Genomic DNA, 25,119 nt, shown 5'->3' on the forward strand with positions numbered 1-25,119 from the left:
TTACCGACTTGCATATTGCACTTACATATTTTGCAAAGACAAACAATCCCAAGTCTGGCAGCCCCTATCCCCCACCCTCTCTTGCTCCATATACAGTTCAGCTCTAACCAACATTTCTCTTTTGGCAGTCCAGAAGAACACACATATTTCCCTCTGTACTTTTGCTATCTGCTGCCATGTCAGTGGGAATATAATTCCTAGATATAGAATAATCATAGTGCAGCCTTAAACGCTGACACTTTTCCAGCAAAGGACAGTGTCTTTCTGGACCATAACCAAAGTATTTGCTGTAACCTCGCTGTCACCTTTTCCTGTGTCATATTACCGTTCTCTTCAACATCCATTGGGATCCCCTGCATTCTGATTTCTCTCTCTTATCCGAAGGCCCACCTTCTCCAAGTCCCTCAAGTTCCCCACTCCCATTGTCATGCTTTTTGATCTATTTAGTTCAGCTCTTGTTGCTTCTCTATACTCTGATGTATGCTTTAGCCCCTTTCCATTGAAAGCCTCTCTCTAACTACTACATTTATATTATCCATGTCTAGTACGCATTTTACCTCACCCCCTTCTGGAATCTTTACTCCGCTTATGACCTTGTCTTTTCTTATTCTTTGTGCTAATAGTTCCATAGTGCACACAAATAGTAGCTGTGACAGGTGGTATCCTTGTCTCACCCTTGTATAGATTTTAAAGGCTCCACTTAGGTGCCCATTAATTTGGACTTGACTCTGCTTCTCTATACAATAACTTTGTCCAACATACACATTTCTCTGGGAACCCCATTTTTCCTAGCACCTTGAACAGGTAGGTAATCATGATCCACTCTGTCATATGCTTTTTCTAAATCTAGGTTTGCTATAACTATGTTTGTTTTCCTCTCTTGCATCTGGGACTGTGCATCTCTGATCACTCTGGAAATCCTTCCGTCTGGTACTGAACATACTTGGTCTTCATGTATTATCTTCTGGGTTTTTTTCCTTATCCTCAAAGCCAGTGTTGTGACCATTAACTTATAGATCATATTAAGGAGTGTAATTGGTCTCCAGTTTTTCAGGAATTTCTTTTCTCCTTTCTTGAAGAATAAGATCACAATGCTTCTTACCCATGCCCAAAACTTCTCACAACATTTCATAGGCAGTCCATCTGCTCCTGGTGATTTACCTCTTTTAAAGGTTTTTAGACACTCCTCCACTTTCCTTAAGCTTATCTTTTCTTTCATCTTTTTGCTTTCACTTCCTCTACTTTCTCTTCAATCTCTTTCAAGAAATCCTTCTTCCTATTTCCTTCTTTTGGTATAGCTCTTTGTAAAATCTTCTCAATACCTCTAACACCTCCTCCTTCACCTGTGCACCACCCCCTTCTCACACTGCTGTAAGCTCTCCTTTTGCTGCCTTCATGCTGGCTGAGAAAAGCAGTGGGACCACTTTTCATTTTCTCCCAACTAAGGTGCTAAGAACATTTTCTCTCCTGTCTTTCTTTCAAACAAGGTTTATAATTCTTGCCTTGTTTCTTCTAGGTCTTCTAACCCTGTCTTCTGCAGCTTCCTGTAGCAGTTCTTGCATCTTTCTTTGCAGCTTTCCTGGCTCTTTCATTCTTTTTCCTGCACATCTTTGGTCTTCCTTCCTGAAGAATTCTCCTATCCTCTTCTTCACCATCATCCACCATTTTGTGGTGTGCCCCAAAATATTTCTTCAGTGCTCACCATCCCTCATATTGTCTCATGTATGCTTGACATCTCCCTTCCTCTTGTAACAGCCACACATTTCACTTCCACAGTCCCTTCCCTCTCATGGAGCTCTTAGCAAGGCTCATTTCCACCTTCAGCATCTAGTGATCACTAAAAGCCATATTCATGGCTTCTGTCTTTCTTACCCCTATTTCTTTTGATACAAGCACAAAGTCAATTCTTGATTGTTTCTTTGTATTGGGGTCTGCCCTAGTGGAAACTTTCTCACCTACCCACACATCTTTTAGTGACTCTTCTTTTATTATATTTGTCCACCGTCTTCATGAGCTGTCTGAAGCTGTGCTTCCTCCTTCCCCTGTTGTGTTGCACACATTCATTATACAGTTGATCTCCTGCTATTATGTGTGATCTCTCTCCAAACACGTAGACTGCTAGCTTTCTAAGCAGTTCATTCCTTCCCTCCCTCTCCAGTTGTGCCTGTATATTGAAATATCTAATTCTGGTCCCTTGACTGATAGTATAATAATTTGCTGCAATCTGCAACTGATGATTTCTTCTACCTGTTTTTGTCTCAGCTCTGGACTACTGAATAATATTGTTACCCCTGCTGCTTTGTTCTCATTTGTCCCTGACCACCAGGATGGTTCCCATCTCCACCATTTCTCAAAGTGTTTATAATCCCTCTCCTCTGGTATACCACATTATCACAGGCAGATTATGTCAACCCTTACTTGGCTTAACGCTGGTCCCATCTTCTCCTTGTTAAGAAAACCCTGATGTTAAGTGAAACTATTGTCAATGCCATTTATGCTCATTTTAAATTGCGTGTGCCTGTCTCTTTAAGGTCCATCAGTGTTACTGCTCAGGGTGGTTGACTCCTCCCCCTTCCTCACTGGCATTCTTGCGGCCTTTGCAAACTGCTGGACTGCTTTTCCATTTAGGAAGGCTTGCAGATTCCTGCCTCCCTGCCACTTCCTGCCTTCTGGTCTCCACTCTGGGCTGGAGCCCAAAGGCATCAGCAAGAGGAAACTGCTCTCCAGCTGCTCCTCCAACTGACCTCCCTTATTATCAGGTTTCTTCTTCCTGGTCTTCAGCCCCTGGATTTTCTGTCTTTTCCCAGCGTCTCTCTGTGGTTCTTTCTCTTGCTCCATCTCCACATCTGTTGTCTATAGCAGTGGTCTCCAAAGTGGGGCGTGCAAGACAATCCACTGGGGTGCGGGAAGAAAATATCAGAACTTCTATTTAGATGTATATTTATATAAATATACATATATTGGGGGTGTGTACTTAAAATTTTTTTTACTGATGGGGTGTGCGAATATAAATATACATATATTGGGGATGCGTGCTCAAAAATCGCTTACTGATAGGGGTGCGCTATCAAAAAAGTTTGGAGACCACTGATCTATAGGGTGTCTTTTTTCTTTCCCACCACCACCTGTCTCTGAGATGTTTGCTGTTCCAGCCATCCCTTCCATTTCATCTCCTATCTCCTCTTGTGCTGCCTCAATCACAGAAATTTCTCCCACCTTCTTCTCTGTTTCACTTTCCTGCAGGGATTCTTCTACCATTTCTATCTCAGTGTACAACCCTTCCTCTCTTCCTCCAGGTTTTGCTGTTCCTCAGGGGGTCTGATTATATTTGCAAAGTCTTTGGGGCACCAATGATACAAGTGTCCCTCTCCTTTACAAACAGTGCATTTTAGGGACTCCTGGCATTCTGCTGCTCTAGGACCCATCACCTTCACATCTGTAGTACAGTGTAAGGACAGGTTCCCCACCTTTTCACATTTGCTGAACCATTTTGGTTGCCTATGGTACATTATAAAACCCTGGTGTGCCATGATCTGGATCACTGATGGGAGGTACAGCACACCACCTGGGCTCCACTTGTCTGCTTGTAACACTACTCATGCCCTCAAAGACCCTATCCAGATCCCATATTTGTCCCTTACTTTCTTTACCAACATTACCCTTCGGATGTGCTTTTCCATTCATCTTTCTATGTCTTCTGTCTCTAGAAAATCTGTGTACATTCAAACTATAATCGCTCTCTCTCTCGACTTGCCCCTTGCTATGAACTTTATCCCTCTTGATTTCTCCCTTCCACATTTCTCTGCATAGTTCTTCCAAAAGTTCTCATACCCTTCTCCATCCTAATAAGTCAGCTCCAAAGTCTTTTTTTCAAGAAAGCAATCAGGCTGGTGAGATAATTTGCCTGCACCTCCAAAATCTCAAGCAGTAACTTTTCCAGGAAACCAGATCTGTTCATCACCAATCCCATTTGCCTCCCGTTGCTGGTTAAAGGTGCCTTTATCCACAGCCTCTGCTCCTCTCCAGCTGCTCTCAGCGCCTCTTCCATGTTTTTCTGCTGTCCCACTCCTGGTGTCATCATACTACCACTGTCTGTTGCTTCTCACCCAAAATACCTTCTCTTGCTGCTCCCGTTCTCTCTCCTGCTCTCCTCTGTCATCACCACTCTTGTTGTTGCTGACTCCACTGTTGTTCCTGCTGTCACCTTCTTTCTTCCTTTCTTCTCCATCTTCATCCACTCTCCATCTGTCTCCAGATCTTCATTTCCACTATTCTCATCTCATGCTTACTTGCCACCACTGTCATTATTTTGAGCTTTGGGTCTCCTCTCCTCTACTTCTTACACCCCAATAATCTGTCAATCCCTTTCTCAACCTTTAAAGCACAGAACAGGCTTTGAGTGCTGATAGAAACCTACCAACAAGGATAGGGTACCAGCTCATTTAAATAAGATATATGGTAGTGCCCATTACATGCAGTTCCCCTCAGTGCTGACTCTAAGTTATGGTGAGTCACTACATTGCATACATTTTTACTTCAAAGTTGAGCCATGCCTTTCTTTCCCATTTCCAGTGATTCCTGTTTCTTCATCAATCTTAATACCTGACAAACTTTGCCAAGGAAGGCATCACACAGTTCACCCAGAATCTATTAACTCCTCTCTCAGCCTGTCACATATGATTAGTGTTGCCCTGCCTTCCATGAGGTGGAGTTGGATCATGTTGCCCTGTGCCTTATCTGCATATAAATTTTTGGAGGACCCCACGACTCATCACAAAAATACTGGGTTACAGGCATGAGTTTGGGGGGGGGGGAGGGAAGATGGGGCTGATTAGCACATGGATCCTTTATGGGGGGATATCTGGAATACACACACATACTGAGCAGTGGTAGGCTGTGGGTTCACCATGGCTTAAAATGCTTTCGATTCTGCTGATGTCCAGCCCAGTGAATTGCATGGTAAATCATGAGACTTTTGGTTTTGGACTAACATGTATAGTTTGTGCTATATATAAGTAGGTACAAAAAGTGCTGCTTAAAAGTGTGTTTATAGATGACCTGTGCTTGCAACAGTTTTAAAAAAAGGTAGAATGCATCAATTCTGGATTAACTTAATCTATGGGTACTTGCAACTATTTGCCTATATGAACATTACACTACATTTATGTTTATTTCAATGTCAGTGTTTTCAGATGTGCCCTTCATTTCCTTATGCTCAGGGAGAGCAGAGTCTTACAGGAAGTGTGTGTGTGGTGGGGGGTGAAGGGACTGCAGGGGAAAGAAGCTGAAGGAGAAGAGGGCAAGGGCAGCTACCTAACCCCCAGATTTATTATCTCTGCTGTAGCAGTGGGAGGGGGACAAATTTAAGACAAACCTCCAATAATGAGATTCTATAGCTGGAAAATATAACAACTTTATAATTTTTCCTTATACAATCTAATTATTTGAGGGGCAGTGCCTTATATTTGAGTAGATACACTAGTTCTGATCATCTATATTTAAGAAATCTAATTTTAAATTGAAAGAAGAGCACAGAAGAGGTGCTAGAATGAACACAAGTATGGAGAACCTTTTGTCTGAGAAGAGACTAAAAGGGCTTGGCCACGTTAATTTAGTAAAATGAAGGCTTAGATGGGATATGATTGCTGCTCTAAATTCATCAGGAGCTTGGTGTCCACCACTTCCAGGGGCCTGAACAGGCTGTGAAGCAGGTGCAGTTAGGCCAAATTAGGTGGTCACATGACTGCAAGGGGGCCCCCAGATTGGATGAGAGCTGGGCAGCCAAGGTATAAGCCCAGGCCCTAGGAGCTGAGGGGCAGTTACATCTAGGCAGCCAGTGAAGCAGCATCACACAGCCTCAGGAGAGCAGCTTCCAGAAAATCTGAAGGTTAGGGTAGGAACAATGGGGATGGAGGAGGTTCCTTTTGGTCCTGGGTAGGACCTGAAACTGCAGCTTGCTAGGGTAGGGCTACCTGTGGCAGGGCAGTCTCCAGGAAATGCCACACCTGTGCCTCCCCAGTGAAAGGCGAGGATGGAGTGCCATACAGCATCAGCTCCCACTGCCTTGTGGGTAACCCATGGAGGGGAAAGGCTAGGGGACCACACCCCAGCCGAAAAGCACAGGGCCCAGGTCCAGTGAGTGGGGCCTGAGGCAGGGTCTAGGCCCATAAAGTGGGGTCTAAGACTGAGGCCAAGACCCAGTGAGGGGGGCAGAGAGGCCAAGGCATGTCTGAGGACACCTGCGGCCAAGTTTGGGCCAGAGGCTAAGTGTGGCCCAGCTAAGGGGCCGGGGGAGTTTGAAGCGATTTTGGATACCATCTGCGAGGCATGGGACATGGTATAAGGAGAGGTTTGGAGCTGTGTATTTTGCCCTTGGCATCAGGGCAACTAAATGGGTAGCCTCCTGCATATAAACACCTATTTTTTTGAAATATCAAAGGCATGGCTGGTGAGGCAGGATGGACTGCCCTAGACAGGGCCATCCCTAGGAGTGGGGTGTGAATTGGGATGACCGCCCCTGGCTCTGCGCTTTGTGGGGGCCCGCTGAGCCAGGTGGACCAGCGCAGCAACTCTGTGCTGCTGCTGGCTTCACATCTGGCAGCTTGGCACACCCGATGCTGAATCTGGTGCGTCTGGCTGCTCACCACCCCCCGCTGAATCCGCCACCGGTTTCCTTGCACCCAGGGGTGGGGCCCCCACAGGTTGATATGCCCTGGGCCCCACACCCTGCTTGCATCATCCCTGGCTCTAGATAGGTGGGCAAGTCAATGTTGTGACTGGCCTCCAGATGGCCCCCAAGGAGGGTTAGAACCGAGGAAGGAAAAGTGCAATTTAAGTGAAAGGAAGATGTTGGCCTGACAGTGAAAACTGTAAACTGGTTATGAAAATGATTTAGGCTCTAAATTAAAATGAAGAATTCTAACCAAGGGTGGTTCTAGAACATTTTTGCCATTGGAGTAACAGGGGCAAAAAAACTTTAAGAATTTTTTAGATGTAGTTCGATATATATGAAAGGGATTGTATGTGGTTGCCTACAATGAAAGGGGCCTGAATTTGATGGCCCAAGAATATATAATTTAATCAATAGCATATTAATGCTACATCAAATTTCTAAGAAATGCAACACTCTAGAGTTTTAGTGTTGCATTTCTTTTTGTTTCAGACCAACATGGCTACCAAATACATCCCTGAAACATAAAACTTCTAGAACCTACTTACTCCTTCATTTTCTTTGAAGCCATAGTTCCCTGACATCTTTTCTTATTTTAATTAAAATTATTTTATGTTTTTACACGCAATATAACAACATTTTGGGTTGTATAGAAGCCTTGGGGCCCATGCAATAGGGTGACCATACATCCCATTTTGGCTAGGACAGTCCTTGATTTCGGAGGCCAGTCCTGGCCAGCCAGTGAAAATTAAAACAAAGTGTCCTAATTTTTAACAAAATTAAAACAAGTGTCCTAGTTGTGGGGTGTGGAGGTAAAGTGGCAGGAGCTGTGAAATAAAAAACTGTAGCAGACAGCAAAATTGTCCTAAAATAGGTTAGCTTGATTAGTGGAATGATCATTAACAGTAACTGTTACTTCACAGGTGATAGTTAGCACCTATGAAGTAAAGAAAAATGGGTCATTAATGGGTCATTGATTCCCTGCAGCCTGAAGCAGGTGGGGGCAGGGGGAGGGGTAGTGCCCAGGTTTCACACTGCCCCATATGTCTCATTATCCCATCTAGGTCCCCCTACTTCTCCATGTTTACATTAAACATTTTGGATAATTTATTCAGATACTTAATAAAGTATTATTAAACTAATGAAAGTTAAGAGGAAAAAAATATTTTCCTTTAGTCACTACATCTGATTCTTCTAAGAAAAATATATCATACATCCAAACATTATCACTATGGCAATATGCAGTTCACCTTTAAAAAAATATAAAAGTTAACTGTCATATTTTCATGGTTTATAATAGTAACAGTGGCCTCCAAACCAGGCATTCCCTTGGCTGTTAATGATACTCTGAGTTAAAGAGCTGTTAGCTAGGAATATACTGCCAGGAAATTTTGCCTTTCCCTGTAAATCAGTATTTAATCTTTATTGAGGGGGCCTCTCCATATTTTACTAATTAAAAAAAAAAAACTAACAAAAAACCCTAACTGTCCATTAGGGTTTTGCTGATTTGGATCATAGATTCGCTGATTCGGATCACTGTCCCAATTAGATTTGGCCGAATCTGAAGATTCAATTCTGATTCAGCAAATCTGTGATTCAGCCATAGACACAGCTTTAAAATGTAATTTTTTTCTACGTACTTGAGGTACCAGGTACGGCTCGTGAATGCTGAGATGGTGGGGTGGGATGGAGCGCCCCACAGCAGTGTGGGGGCCCCCCCCCCGCATGCTCGGCGATGGATCCCCTTGCGCCCCCCTGGCTTGGCGATCCGCTGCAGGGGGATCCCGGGTGCTCCCCCAACCCAGGAGGCACCACTCGCTGAGCCGGGGATGGAGGGTGGGGTGTCCCCCGTGTGCTCTGCGGCAGACCTGGAAGCGGACCGGAAATGCTTCTGGTTCACTTCTGGGTCCGCTGCTGAATGCACTGGGGACCTCCAACGCTCCCATAGGACACTCCATCTGCCCCACCATCTCAGAATTCACAAACCACCTGATACCTTGAGGTATGTAGAAAAAATATATAAAGCTGTGTCTATGACAGAATTGTTGAATCTCCGATTTGATTTTGAGAGATTAATGGGTCTCCTGATTTGACTTGGATTTGCAGATTCAGCTGCCAAATCAGGCTGAATCTCATCCAAATCCAATCAGTGACCAAAGCTTTGCACAGCCCTACTGTCCATCTCTCCACCTCTTGCCCCCCTCCACCGCCCCACCAAAAAAAGAAAAAAGACTTACAATGCTGTGATAAATCTGTGTGGACATTTCCTCCTTTTGGATTCATCTTTTGTGCTTGACTTGCAGGAATAGGCTTATATGATTGACCTGTTGCCCTGTACATTGCTTGAACCCATAGTATTCTATCCTGCTCATCATCACTGGCAAATATTACTGTATCTCCTTCTTTAACAGCATTGAAAAACATCTGGCCACCCTGAAGACCTGCAAAAATAGGCATTAAAATATAAAAACAAAATTGCATCAGTTATTTATAATTAACTACTTATACTTAATACGTAACCAATTGGATGCCACTATTTAAAATATAGCATACAAACTAAGTTTTTATAATTAAGGAAGGATGATAAAATGCATAGCAACAGGCATTAAATGGCAATATGAAGATATAGTATATCTTCATATATAAATTTATGAGATCCTGGCTGTTGACCTGGGTCTAAAGTCATACAATCGCATTTCCTCATTTAATTTTTTGAAAAGCATATCGTAAGTACAACAGACTTCATTCAACAGAGTTCTGTTGACTTTGCTTTGGCTGTCAGTGCTACTAACCATACTACTGTCAGAAGAAGAAAAGAGAAGCCTCTGCGTTAATTTTTTTCTTGTTTTTTAGTGCAAAAGGTCCTGTGATCTTTTGGATACTTAGTTTGAATTTTGTTCTTACAACAAAGTGCCTTCTTTCTAATAAGTGATTTTTAGAAGTAAACCTAACAAAAATAAAACACCCTTAAGTACTGAAAGAAACTAGATTTACTTGTGTTAAGTCATAGGGACCTAATACTAACAGGCAGAAGTAAGTCTGCCATCCTATATACTGTGTAACAGTTTATAATAGCATAAAGAGTACCTGGGTGAGGAGCTGTATAATCCACCGTGTATCCGTCAAGCTGCATTAATTCCTGAGGCTCAGATTTCTTTTCTCTGTAACTGCACATAGCAAAGGTGTACTGGCTAACCTGAGTAAGAAGAAAGTTCTGGTTTGCTAAATCAAATTTCATAGGTCAAATTGCCAACAGTCAACTGCCTTGCATTGTGTACCATCAAACATACAGAATACACAAGTAGTTCTTAGGGGGAAAAGCCATCAAGGGCCAATTTGCAAATGAAAGATCTATTTAAAACAGCATAAAATTCTGAGTGCTTTCTTTTCTTCCTGCCAAGAAACCAGGAATACAAATGCATGCTCTGTGTGTACTCTGGAGCATAACTTTCAATAAAGTTTCATAGTTCCAGTCAACTCGAAAAGAATCAAATTACCAGGTTCTAGTGCATGAAGTCGCTGTTTGAGACCTACTTGTTTAGGCCAGTTGTCTGGTGGCTAGGAAGCAGGTAGTATTGAAAAAGGTAGTATTGACAGGCAAGCGAGTTACCATCACACTGATGATCCAGCTGGGAAAATGGTCACACTAATCAAAAAAGATATGAGGTAGTGCCTCTTGTCTGGGAAGGAGAAAAACCCAAATCTTACCATGGGATTAGGGAAGAAGAGCTATTAAGATCTTTGGAATCTTCATCCAAAAAAACCTTTTCATGTTTGTCCTTTTCCACATCAATCACATACTTCAGTAATAACCCTCAGTGGAAGTCAAATCCCAACAGGGGACTTCGACAGAATTCATGGTGTTCTGCAGGTACAGATTCAGGCAATACATTCAGATACTGTATGTGTTGCCTCTCTCAATAAAAATAATTCATAGATTCCTCTCTGGATGCATGTTCAAAATAGCATAGTACATTATCTTGTGTGTCTTCTTTTAGCATTGATAACAGCTTTGATGTGTTTAGATAAAATGTCACATTAGTGGAAATAGCTTTCATTGTTATGATGGCACTATGTTGTTAGCTTCCTGCACAGCATTTTGAAAATATATTGCTTTGTTTCAATTATTATTTATTTCACATTTACTTATATTTATACTTTTTAGAGATCCCCATTATGAAGGGTGAAACAACCCCACCCCCTCCATCCATACAACTTAAAATATAAGTGAAGGAGACAAAGCGCAGGGGAGCAGGGGAGAAAAAGACAAAGTGCAGGGGGCAGTAATATCATTTCCATTTTACAAATGGGAAACATGGCTGAGAATGAGTATATAAATTAACCAATGGAACACAGGAAACCTAAGGTGAGGCAAAAACTAATCCAGTGTCCTAAATTCTACTCTAGTACAAATGCCAGTCAAAGATATCATAATATAAGTATGAATAAGTATGGTATATATGTATATTAGTATAAGACTGTGCACTCAAAGAGCATGATGAGCTTATGCTCATATTTGATATTCTGTCTGTAGTTTTTTTTACTGTATTAGATACAAGAAAAGAATATGAACATGATTTAGTATCATGCTTCAACAGATCTTAAGATGACCAGCACATGATGGCTAAAAGCCAGGTGCCTGTATTTCTCAAGTTTGGTCTGTTCAGTTGAACAGACCACATTGTAAGGTACAACTCAAATGGGGCAGGCAAAGCAGAATGTAGCACACTGGCATTTGAAATGTCCTCTTCTAAACTTAGAAATGTTAAATTTAGAACCAACCATTGTGATCATCTTATTTGACCTCCTAACAGCTTGTAGAACCCCAATCAGTAATTTCTACATCAAGCCCAAAGCTTGTTTGAGCTGCAGCATATAGTTTAGAAAGATATTGAAATTTGATTTCAAATGAAAGAGAATCTACCATGTTACAAGGTAAATTGCTCCAACTGTAAATTATCATAACAGTTGAAAAAAAATACCGTGCATCTTGTCTGATTTGATCTAATTTCAGTGTCCAATTATTAGAGCTTTTTGATGCATTTTTTTCTGTTAGGTCAGTAGTTCTCAACCCTTTTGGACTCAAGGCATTGCTTGGTAGACTCAAGGTACCCATTAGAAATGCTCTCAATTTTCACTTATTTTTGACCACAGAAATATAAGAGCAATTCTTCTGTTGCAAAGAACTCAGGAAGATTACCCTATTTCAGATTGTTTCAACACTAGAATTCCTCTTTTAAATCTTTGGGTTGATCTTCTGAATCATGTTTGCACATCTAACAGTGCTAAGATTGCATGGCACCCTTGAAAGGATCTCAAGTCACTCCAGGGTGTTGTGGCACTCTGGTTGAGAATCACTGTGTTAAAGACATATCTACTATTAGAAGTTTTATTATCATTTAACTATGCATAGCCAATAATAAAGCCATCTTTTAACTTTGTTCTGCATAAACTGAATACATTGAACTTGTTCAGGATCATAAGGCAACTTGTTTTTCAGAGTGTGAATTATTCTTTTCTGAATCCATTCCAGTTTTTCAACATCCTTTTTGAAGTGTTCACACCAGACCTAAATGTGTCATCTAGTAATGCTCTCACTAATGACATGTAGAGATACAATACAACCTCTTTACTCCTAGTTGATATTCCTCTGCTTAGACATCATAATTGCTCTCTTAGGCACAAGATTACAATAGAAACTCCTGTTCTATTAGTAAGCTATCATGACCCCTATGTCCTTTTTAGTATCACTGTATTCCAAAAGAAAAATCCCCCATCTTCTGAGTCTGACCTTCATTCTTTGTTCGTAGACATATAACCTTGCATTTGTTTATATTAAACATGTCGTTCAAATGAGTCCATCTATCAATGAATCAGGTTGCTACATACCAAAGCTTTTTATAACAATATTGCATTAATAATTACTCTATAATGAGAGTTATCTGCAATACTAATAAACCCTGATCATGATAGGGTTTATATTCCAGTTTCCTTGATTCTCATAGCTAGTATAGATTTCACTATCACAGATTACCTTGCATCACAAGATGAGGTTTAGAGACCATAAAAGATAAGTCAGTAATTCAGCTTGAAAAACTTGATACAATACTAAGCATTAAGAAAACTGTGGTCAGAAACAAGATTATATTTTCAGACAATAATAGACATAGAAATTACTAATCTTAAACTGCAATATTTGTTAGACAAAAATATGTTAACTATCTTCAGTTTGAATTTTCTGTAGATGAGAAGCATGCCGACTCAAACTCCAGGATTTCTTGCACCTATGTAACTAACCCATGTTAGTTTTGTTGTAACAAAATGTAAAGCTGGAAAGCCAGGGTTTGGGGAAGGTGTATCGTTCTTCTATACTCCCAATACCACCCCCATAGCATCCTCACATTTCTAGCATATAGAGGTTGGAGTTTGACTGCTGGCTGTAAATGTGTAGGTCCTGGCAATACCCTCATTGTCCCAGCTATGATTACTAGGGGTGTGCAAAGCAGGCCCTATTTGATTTGGATTTGGCCTGACTCAAGGACAGTGATTTGATTCATTGATTCAGATCACTGTCCCTGATTTGATTCAGTCAAATCTGAATCTGAAGATTCAATGCTGATTCTGAGAATCAGTGATTCGGACATAGACACAGCTTTAAATATTTTTTCTACATATCTCGAGGTACCAGAGCAGCTCGTGATCACTGTGATGCTGGGGCGCATGGAGCATCCCTCATGAGTGTGGGGGGGGGGGGCCCTCCATGTGCTTGGTGGTGAACCTGGAAGTGGACCAGAAGGACTTCTGGTCCACTTCCAGGTCTACTGGAGAGCGCGTGGGGGGGTGGAGGGCCTGCACCCCCTGCCGGCTGAGCAATTGGCCACAGGGGGACCCCGGGTGCCCCCTCTCAGACCCAGGAGGGACCAGTTGCTGAGCTGCAGGGACACGGGGAGGGGAGGTGGGGGGCGGGGTTCTGTGGGATACTTCATGTGTCCTGGCATCGCAGCATTCACAAGCCCCTGCTACCTAGAGGTACGTAGAAAAAACATTTAAAGCTGTGTCTATATCCGAATCTCCAAATCTTTCCGAATCTCTCTGAATCAATTCAGAGGGTTCTGATTCAATTTGGAGAGATTAAAGGGTCCTCTGAGTCAATTCAGATTTGGAGATTCAGCCACCAAATCGGGCCAAATCTCCACCGAATCGAATCACGAACTGAAGCTTTGCACAGCCCTAATGATTACAAAGGGTAAATAGTCAACTTTCTGACCTCCATGACCTTTGAAATGCTAGCTTTGTGTCCATTTTGCAACAGTGGAGAAATTCTTTGTGTTGTCATGGACCCATATTGTATGATGAGCACAGGGTTTATGACAGGAAATATCTAAAATAATTTGGAACCATCAAGTTGTACATATCATTTGCTTCTGTAACTGCACAATATTAAAAACATCACCTTCCCTGTGCACACTCCCTTCTTGTTGTCTATTATACTCACCCTATGTAATTGATCTTAAACAAAAATTTAAGATCTCTGAGTCTCGCTATTTGTTTATACAATGATTGTACCTTGACCCTGATGGGAAACTGTGGATACCACTGTCCATCCTTATAATATTAATTCTAGAGAGGTCGATTACGATTAGTAATATCTATAAAATCTGAAGGCTAATACTGGGTAAGTACTGAACTACCACTGATCAGTAACTTGATCTAACTCAGTTAGAGAAATGAGTGTGTTTGGAACAACATGTTCCAAAACACTTTGTTTCAGTTGCATTAACAATGTCTCATTAAAGAATTAGTGCGGCTGCCTCACAAAATGTTTATTATTCTTACAGAATCTGAAAACGTATTAGATACTTACCAGAACAAATACAAGAGATGCTCTGCCTGGAAAGATTTGTAGTACAAAGGAAAGAATTTTTTTTCCCCCAAAAGAAAAAAAAAATTATAGTTGCTCTTTCAAATGTATGTTAAACCTTCTTTCGCATGGATCCCCATTCCAAGCTACATTCAGTAAAAAAGTGACCACTGTGACTTCCCTTGAATACCTAACACCACTTAAACAGCCATCCCCAACTGGCAGGTAATTTTCAGCTCGTTATTTCCCATCTTGCCACATATATTTCATGGAATACATATAGCTGTTTACATACACAGGTTTGTCAATAGCTCCTGATACTAATTATACTAATAATCCCCCAACCTTGGAAAATCTGAGATAGGATCTGTGGCTCAAGTTCATTCTCTATCCTCCTAGCGACAAGTCACTGCAGATGCTCTATGTTTTCTCACAACAGATTGTTTGGGATAGAATCAGGGATGCCCAAATGTTGTCACCTGCTTCGAATTCTTCAGTTAGCCTTTGGGATAGCTTTATGTTTTACTAAATCTTTACCTGGTACAATTATACTACCAAGCACAACACTGTTTTGCCAATACAATCTCTTATATTAAGGGAAAGGTAATAGCTTTACACATTTAACCTAAAACATTTATGAATTATAAAAGTTCCTAATAATGATGTACATGTACATTTAGAAAAGCAATATCCATTTGACTTCATAGATGAAAAGTGAGCTGTATTACTTCAGAAAACTTCCCCCTTTTTTTGTTTTTTTTTTACTGCTAGCTCAAAGAAAGTCAAAGGCAAAACTCCCCGTGACTTCATAAGAGCACATTACAGCTCAAGAATCTAGAGGCAAATTCAGTTCCTATGTTCATGGCTCCTGTGTGCAGCAAATTTTCTTATAATTTTTTCTCTGAAGATTTCTAGGATGTCTGAGGAAGCTAAGGAGATGACACTGCAGGAAGCCACTGACCATAAAAAAGCTACAGAGAAAAATGAAGCTATAAACATATATTTTTGGTTTGGTGAATGAGGGAAGAACTGGTTGAATAATGTTTGTTGAATGTGTTACTGAGTAAATACTGCTGTTTTTTGTTGAATAATTCATTAAACCAATAGTTTTTGGTAGTATCTGATCATCTCTGAAGCTGCATACTAATACCCAAACAAATTATTCAGCAAGTGGTATTATTCACCAAATTATTTAAATGGACTTGCCAATAGCTGGCTTTTAATGAGCCCTAAGTCAAAAGGGCTGTAATAAGAGTTATGTGAGTTATTCAAGATATAACCCACAAATATGCATTTCGAATTTTAAATTAATTCTCTTTGCTTCTGCTTCCTGAAATTTCTAAACAACTGTATTTACTGACAAATATTCAGAGGAAGTAAATATCAAAATCGCATTTGTGTATACTTTGCTATTGATATTTAAATTTGTTCATACAAGTCATATGATAGAAAATGCCACCACATTTTATAATACTTGTAGAGATCAAGGAAAAATATAAAAAAGCAAAGATACACGCATAAGTCATCAAGTCAGTCAAAATAAAGTAAAATTATAAAGATAATAAAATAAAAAGATTTTAATAACACTAAAGATAATACAATAAAAAGATGTTAATAACACTAATATAGCAGAAAAGCTGTTGTTTCTTTTCATATTTTCTCATGGATATTTTGCAAGGCTAACTTTGGCCTAGTGTGTCTCTGGATCCCTGCTGCATGCTTTCCCTGTTATGTCACCCCAGGCGTTGCCCGCAGATTGGTCAACCTTTTTACACTGATTGTTTTCCTGATAGTTTTATTTTTTACATGGTCTTTCCTGTTGACCACAAACAACTGCAACATTTAAAGTAGTCCTGCCTGACCTACTTAGCCAACTGGAGTATGTTAAGTATGTTAGGCTTGCTATTCCTACATGCCACATAACTAGTTGGGAAGAGAAACAGGTCCCCTATTTAAAAAAAACAAAAACAAACCTTTAACGATTGATCAATGACTGCTCAACTCTCTCGCATATACTTCAGTGTAGTCGTTCCCAACCTTCAATTTCCCAAGTTTAGTTTACCCCTTGTAAATAGCAGCACATCATCTGCTTTCCAAAAACTCAATCAACAATTGTCCAAACAACCTCTCAGCTAGCTCTTTTAAAACTGTTAGATGTAAGGAATCTAGACCTTCTGGTATAAAAATATTGAATGTAAATAGCTAAAGCTTCAAACAAACAGCTTAAAATACATATTAGGAGGCAAACTGATCTGGAGGAAAATCAATTTAACACACCATACACGGATGAACTTGATGCTGGAATAAATCACTTGAAGAACAGCAAAGCAGCTGGACTTGATGACATATGCGCGGAGCAGAACAAGCACTTTGGTCCCACAACCAAGTTATGAATATTATGCCTTTTTAACAATTGCTCATCAACCTTTAGAATATCTAAATTATGATGACAAGTCCATGTAATAGCTCTATTAAAACTAGGGAAGAATACCTCAGACCCAGAGAACTTTAGGTCAGTGGCACTTCTGTGCCATCTTTAGAAGCTTTATGAACACCTTATTCTCAATTGCCTTTTACATATTTAATACCAGAACAAGATGACTTTAGACCAGGCAAGTCCTGTACTGGCCAAATACTAAACATCACCCAGCATATAGAAGATGGATTTCAGAGAGGGATGATAACACGTGCTGTGTTTGTATACCTATCTGTGGCATACAACACAGCCAACCATGGAAACCTGCTTGCCAAAGTCTATGATATGATGTTTGACTACCACCTAGTGCAGCTCATCCAATCTTTTCAGAAGAATCAATGATTTTATGTAGAGCTATGCAAGAAACGGAGCTGCTGGAGATGACAATGAAATGGCCTCCCACAGTGTAATATGCTAGCACCAATCCTTTTTAACATATATACCAATGACTAATATGTTTGCCAAGCAGCCCCTAAGGTTACTATGATAGGAACCAGCTTCATGCCAACCCAACCAGACACAGCTCACAGCTTTTTGCCTATGCCAAAGAGAAACCACACCGAAATTAAACATCATCTAGGAAAGAATCCCACTGACTAATCAGTTGGACTGAACACTTACCTATAAAGCACATGTAGAGAAAACGAAAAGGAAAGTCAATGACTGCAACAAGGTACTTTAAAAGTTGGTCACATCAATGTGGGGAGTGAATCCAGCTACATTATGAACCACTGCTACTGCCTTGTGCTAGTCTACTGAGGAATATGCATGTCCAGTATGGGAACAATCAGTTTGTACCAAGAAACTAGACACAGTTCTAAATGACAGCTGTTATGAAATAACAAGATGTCTAAAGCCAACACTAAAGGATAGCTTGTATTTACTGGCTGGCATTATACCACCTGATATCAGAAGATAGGTAGCACGTCAAAAAGAAAGGTCAAGACAGATGGAAGACCCTAAGCATGTACTCTATGGTCACACAGAATAACTAAATGGCATAAAGTGTGAAAACGTTTTGTGACCAATGTCGTGCCGTTGGACACAAAGGCTGACAGGGCAAAACTGAGGTTATGGAAGGAAAGATTATGCACAATCAGGTGCTCCAAAATGGACCTGGAACCTCAGGAGAACCTTCCCAGAGGGGCTGATATAAACTGAGCAACATAGTGATGCCTGAATTGCCTGCGCATGTGAACTGGAAGATCAAAAACAAACATGATCAAATGGGGATCCTCTAAATGACACAAATATATTCAAGTGCAGTGATGTGCAGATTATGGAACACTTGTTTGTTTGCCGACTCCTTGGTGAAATCTATGCAAAGGAGGACCTTGCTGCAGCAATGGAAAGAGCCACTGCTTGTGGACAATTCTGGAAAAACATCTAGTCTATGACAAGAACACAAAAAGCAGCAGCAGCTATAATTTAACGTTCTATTCAGTTACTGATGGAATACAAAATATGATATGAATACTTTATCTGGCTGTTGCCCATATAGAGAAAAGAAATATTTACTGAGCACTTCTGCTTCTTCTTCACTACCATTGACAACCCTACAATTTCCGTTATGAAGGTTCATTTTAGTCCTGATATATTTAAACTCTTTATTGTCCTTAACACTACTGTCCATTTCTATACTACTGTCCACTAGTGAGATTTCCCTCATACTGTTTTACTCTGTTGGTCAGTTTTTCAGAGTTCCTTGACTGTATTATGTTTAGTGGCACCACATTCTCTATTTGTCTATACTTATTTCATATATGAATGTAGTCTTCTTTCCTTATATTTTTTGTCCCATTTAATAAAATTATTTTAAACAATTCCCATCATTATCCACATTTCGCTGCTTAATTTTTTTCTTTCACCTGGGCTGGCTTATTCTTCTTTTTCAGTTTTGAGAAACTGGCCTATAAAGGAAAAGCAAGACCTATTTTTCAAAAAATTTGTAAAATATTTTCTCTTAGCTTTGCAGAATTATTACAAGAGTATATGAAATGAGATAGTCCTTATATGTTTGAAACAAAATAGTGACTGAGACAGCTGTAATTTAGAATTTGCTATAATATCGAAGTGTCACTGATCTGTTTTACTTCCTTTCACATGGCTCTCCTTCCAGGCAGTCCATTGAAATATTTAACATAGACCAGGCCATTCCCAGCTGTGACGCCCTTTCCTCAACAACCTAATAAGATGAATGATTTTCTTTTAAAGTTTTATGAGGCTTTTAACAAGAGCACACAGGTTAATTTGAAAAAAATGCAACTAATAAGAGTGACAAAAAAAGAAGAATAAGAACAGAGAAAGAAACTGAGGTTAACAAAAATAAGTTGATAGGCTGTCTCATGTTATCTACTGCTTAACTTGCTGGTTATTGAGAGTTATAAATAAGCTGTGAGTTTTAAAAGAATGCATACATACAATAAACTATTCCCTACTATTATGCATCAGAGTCCTCATTGCCTCACTGATTTAATATGGACATTAAAACAGAAGTGTGTTGTCAAGGAAATGGGTGGTGATTTTTGATGAACTTCAAAAACTTGTTCCTGTTTCAAGTTCATCCGAAAAGGCTGGCTCCCCATCATCATGCCCACGCACTTTAGATTGAAAAGAGGTATAGAATACCTTCTGGAGAAATGAGTGTATATTAAAAGGAACACACAAATAATTATATCACAGAACAGAGTAGTTACAATTTCCAAACACTTAAAAGCCACTTGTAGCCTTCCTAGATGAGTGTATTGTTCCCTCTTAAAATAGCAGTAACTTAGAATAAGGATAATGACCACAGGGATACGTAGTCTTCATATCAGTTTTTTTTATGCTATTAACATTACTCGTCTAATTTCACACTTGAGTCACATTTCATAGCCGTGAGTAAACCAGGTTGATACTCTCTATCACTGTGTGACTGAATTTCATGTCCTTACTGTTTTAATGGTTTAACAATATAATTTGAATGAATATGGGGTGGGGGAAGAGAGATCACCACCTGTGTGAATTACAAATCAATACAAGTTGATATTCATTGTTCCATGTTTGTTCACATCTTTCTTTTACACTAACGCGATGCACAGAGGCTGATGGTATATCTGATATTGTATAGCTGCTATTTAGTTAACAAGATATAGTAGATAAAGCCTGTATTTGAACTGTATGTTTCTGTCACATGGATAATGTGCATCAACCGTACTGATATGAGCCAAAATAAAGTTCTGATATGGAAGGAAGTAGTCCATAACATTTAGAAAATTCTTGTAATGCTTTTAAATTCCCTTACATTATAGCTAAGAATAGAAAACTGGAGGTGCTTTAATTCACTTTAAGGGAATTAACTAATCTTCCTAATACCATAGTGTTCAAGCAACCTTTCTGGCCATCTAAAATGTTCACTTGTGCATGTCTTAGGAAGTCCACAGAAGACAGTGGCAGGTAAGAAGAAAACAAAACCTTTGTAAAATGGTAGGCAGCAGAGTCCAGGAGGTACAGAAAGACAGCATAGTGAGACAGCAGGATAAGGAGGTATTTTACCTATTCCATATATTTTGAGGGATTCCCTGCTTCCCTCTACATACAAGTCTTAATATTCACATCAGGGACTCCCCCTCAATAGGCTCCTTGGAGGGCACTAAAAACCTCCCATCAGAGCCTTAGAAGGCTCAGAACAACCTGTCAACAATAAGTAAAGTCAATATTCCCCCTGAGGAGCCTATGCACTCTCATAAGGCTTTTTACCATTAAGTTACTGATATGAAGCACAATCTCACCCTGTTGCCATGGGAATTTGTTATTTACCTGAACAGGAGCAGAACTGGACTTGTGTACTCATAACTTTTAACTTTGCTTTTACAAAGTTTTTGCTGTTGTTTTGTTTTTCCATTTCAAAATCCTTTACATTCTAATCACTGGAAGGGCAAAGGGAAGAGCCTGAGCAGGGATGAGTAACAGAATGCTGTAAGGGAGCTGCTGGGTCTAATTACCCAACATTACAGAAGCCTGCATCCTTAAAACATTCTTGGGGGTGATAAGTTCCATTCAACTAACAGAGCTGTCCAACTGTGAGCCCCAAAGACTGAACATGCATCTCACAGGCTCCTGCCCAGCTGCTGCTCTTCCCATTGCTCCTGCTGCTATGGTGGCTCTGGGCTCTATCTCTCTTCTGGGTTCTGCTTCCTGCTCCACTTCTGGGGACAGAATGTCATGGTGGGAAGGGACAAGGAAAGGGTCTCGCTGCTCACACTCAGTGTACAGCTGGGAAGAGAGAAGCCAGATTGCATTTGCATCCAGGAGTGGACCTGCGCCACCTGAACTGCACGCACAGCTGGGAGTGGCCTTAAGCTGCCTGTGTGGCTTGGAGTGGACCCAGGTTGGGGATGTGGCTGGGAGTAGACCAGGGTTACGCACAGTGATGGGAGATAGCATGCAGCCTCAGGGTCTGTGGCCTGCAGGGCATGCAGCCCCTGCCACCTAGAAGTTGGACAGCCCTGAACCATGACAATAATAAAATTAAAACATACTTAAGGAGATTCTTATCATTGCAAGAATCTTTTTCTATTAACTGGGCAAGACAAACATGGAAGAGCAACTCTCTGAATTTGCTCAGGAACTTTCAACTACACTTTGAAGACAGGTATGAGGAAGGAAATACTGATTTTTTTTAAACATGCTAAATTAAATCATAGAATCATAGAAAATTAGGGTCGGAAGGGACCTCAGAAGGTCATCTAGTCCAAACCCCTGCTCAAAGCAGGACCAGCCTCAATGAGATCGTCCCAGCCAAAGTTTTGTCTACCTGGGTTTTGAAAACCAAGGAAGGAGATTCCACCACCACTCTGGGTAACCTGTTCCAGTGTTTTACTACCCTCCCAGTGAGAATTTTTTTCCTAATATCTAACCTAAACTTCCCTTGCTGTAACTTGAGACCATTGCTCCTTGTTCTGTCATCCCTCCAGTTAAAAAACTTTAGACAGACAGACATGCATTTCCATTTTAATATATTAATAATACATTTGTATTTTATTACCTCTTGCTGGAATTCAAGAGATATTTGGTTTTGGGTTCTGGGTTGGGAAAAAAAAGGCTAGATATATTACCTCAGCATATTTTTGTGGTCAGAAACAAGAACAGCCTTGCACTTGCTATCATTATTATTATTCTGTTTTCATTACAAATTGCCTATGTAAACAGAAATACTGAACATAAAATATATCAAAGAATGATATAATAATCCTTTGTTGTTTTGACTTAATTTCAAACACAGGGTACAATAACTGAATTAGAATACTTAGGGAGGAGAAAATATTATCATCCCCTTTAAAATATTGTTTTAGTTTAACTGTGTGCTACTAGAAAGAGCCATTATTCATGGGATCATTCAATGTCATAAGCACTTAATACAGGAGTGTATAAATTTGGGTTCTTATACTGTACATTATTAAACAGCAGGATCTGACCTATGCATCTATAAAGTGCCTTCACTTGTTCTGAGCTTGGTAGGACTTCTGATGCTAGGAAATCTGGGCAATGCTTTGAACGTACGTGTAAGATATCTATTTCCAAAGATGACAACACTGCTTAGATAGTGCAGAAACCAAAAGCGTTTAAAGCTTTGAAATTATGCTTCTGGAAACCTTCACTGTCCCAATTTGGTAGACAAGAAAAATACTAACCTGAACAAGGACAAAGTAGCGTTTTTTCCATCTTTTCCAAACCTTCTGTCCAAAAGCATATAAATATCTGTGAAAGGAAAATGTTTTTTCTATGAAAAACCAGTGTGAAATTAAGAGGAGTTAATGCAAATAAAAGCAATGTAACTAAATACACAAATGCTACCAAGCCCTTCTTTAAATTAAGCACTGTCATCTCTAAACAAGAGCAATTTTTTCCCTATTTATTCAAATTTTGAAAGTGCAGTTGTATAGCGAGCTATGTCTTCACTAAAAACTTGACTGTAATTTAAAAAAATACATGAAGAAGAAAAGCAGGAACAAATGGATTGTTTTGATATTTAAAAAAGGCTAATCTGTTTTTATTCAGCCAACTGATGCTATGAAAATAAAAGAGGAAAAAGAATACTCATGACTTAGCAAACCTACGGGTATATACACAGCAGCATATTTCCTTCTGCAGAAGAATCAGAATGTAAACTTGTCTGATTTGCTCTTTATAGAGTCATTTGCATTTTGAATTTTTGCCAGTATTCTTCCAACATGGCAGAGCAAGAATGTGGTTAGTAAAATACCGACTGTAGTGTAAACTTGAAAAAACTCTCAAAAACTCAATCATCAAAGAATCTGGTCTTTATTCTCTTAACATAAAAGAAACTGTGATTTCTCAAACTACAGGGATAGCTGGTACAGACAGCAATATTAATAAAATAAGGATATCTTTCCCAGAGTGACAGAAACTGCAAGACTCTTGAGGCAGAAAGCAAACAACAATACAATGAAATGAACAATACCACAAATAATGTTAACTGTTTAGGTGGCAGGGTAAGCTCCCTAATTGTCTTGCAAGGGACACAGAAGTAAAGCAAAGCTTTATTGAAGATCCTTTATCATCTCCAGACTCTGAGCACTCAACCAGGAAGGATATAGCCTGTGGTTAAAAAAAAAGAAAAGAAAGGAAAAAAAAAAAAAAGGAGGACAAAAATTCTGTAAGGATGGAAACAGACAATACTTTTCGTTGCCTTGCTGCTGCCATACAATTTTTATGGTGGCACAAAGGCCACATAACTAGATGTCCATGCCCCTTCTCATGCCACAAATATGTGGCCACGACAAAGGAGATATTAATTTGTGTCACTATTTAGCACCGGATGTCTATTTGTTTGGTAGCAGGAGAGCCTGGGCAGCTTAGAGCTGCCTACACTTTCCAGCCACTACAGGCATGTGTTCCAGGGGCTTGAGGGACCTGATCCTGCATATCCTGGGAATTACCATGCAGGATCAAGCCCCTCAAGCACCAGGAGCACCTGCCCAGCTTTACCCACTTACAGAGATATACCCTGAGGAGTGTATTCTTCTCAAAAAGAATATTTCATAAAGGAGTGCATGTTCAATGGCATAAATTCTGGTGATGGTGTGGGAGGTTCCACTCATCATAGCTACTAGATAGGAATCTGAAGTTCCAGGTATCAATAACTGAATGGAAAGGCCCCTCTGTATAAATGGTGCCACAGCAGGCTTTTCAGGGTCTCAGATCCTGAATGCTTGGTGATGTATTTTACTTTAATGAGATTATGTTGACAACTGCACCCTCAAATAATGGTTTGCCTTTCTATTCATTGTGTGTACTACCAAGAGCAGCATCAATGTTCTTGCAAAGAACATCCATACGAAGCTGAGTAGAAGGAACCACAAACTGAAAGTCTTGTGTTGTAGCACTGAGGAGGAATATGAATGATTTTCAGTTCGAAGCTTAAGAGGAGGACACCTGCTTATCTGTTCTACATGTAAAAAACAAGCTAATTTATCCTTCAAAGAGTGAAGTCTGGTGCAATGGTAACTGACAAGTGCAGCTTTGCCTCCAAAGCTGCAACAAAGACTTATAATTCAATGTACAATCTATGGACTTAAGGGAAGTAGGCAGGTATAGAAAAGGAAGAGCTACCCTACAAAGACATGGCTGCTTCAGAATGGGCCCACGGAGATGCCCAGTGCTGGGGACTGACGGGCATCTGCCCAGGCAGCCGCATTCTATCTGCCCCTTCCCAGCTCTCCCTCTCTCCGCCTGGCTGGGCAGGTCATGCAGATGAGCTAGGGGTGTCGTGATTGCTCCTAGCCTCAGCAGTGGCTCCACATGGGCAGTTAGGCAGCAGTGGGCTGGGCATACAACTGCCAAATGCCTGCAGCATGGCAGCCAGAGACAGGGACAAACCAGGAACAGGGACACCTGCCCAGGCAGCCAGACTCTATCACCTCTTCCCACCCCCCTCCCCTGCTCTGCCTTTCTGCTTGCTTCTAGCAGCGCCGCTGACTTTGGGGAGGGAGGGGGGTGCTGGAGGTGATGATGCCAAAATACAAGTTCACTCAAGATGCCTTTATCTACTGCACAGTAGCCTAATAATACTGTGCAGTAGCTTATTAGCATTGTTTGTGCTGTGGGGAG

The 25,119-nt window shown here is 40.4% G+C and overlaps 1 protein-coding gene across 1 annotated transcript in view; it reads right to left on the reverse strand.

The window, feature by feature from the left end:
• The window catches only part of CADPS2 (calcium dependent secretion activator 2), a 794,189-nt gene that overhangs the window by 192,886 nt on the left and 576,184 nt on the right, over positions 1 to 25,119 (reverse strand). Inside the window, exons 9-11 of the mRNA XM_019509247.1 lie at positions 22,680 to 22,746; positions 9,758 to 9,866; positions 8,908 to 9,111 (exon numbers count right to left, since the gene is read on the reverse strand). Of these exons, the coding sequence (XP_019364792.1) occupies positions 8,908 to 9,111; positions 9,758 to 9,866; positions 22,680 to 22,746 (380 nt within the window). The remainder of the gene's footprint in view (positions 1 to 8,907; positions 9,112 to 9,757; positions 9,867 to 22,679; positions 22,747 to 25,119) is intronic.

The sequence above is a fragment of the Gavialis gangeticus genome, unplaced genomic scaffold, assembly GCF_001723915.1.
Source record: "Gavialis gangeticus isolate Ggan-Ray unplaced genomic scaffold, GavGan_comp1, whole genome shotgun sequence".
In the NCBI taxonomy this organism is placed as follows: Eukaryota; Metazoa; Chordata; order Crocodylia; family Gavialidae; genus Gavialis; species Gavialis gangeticus.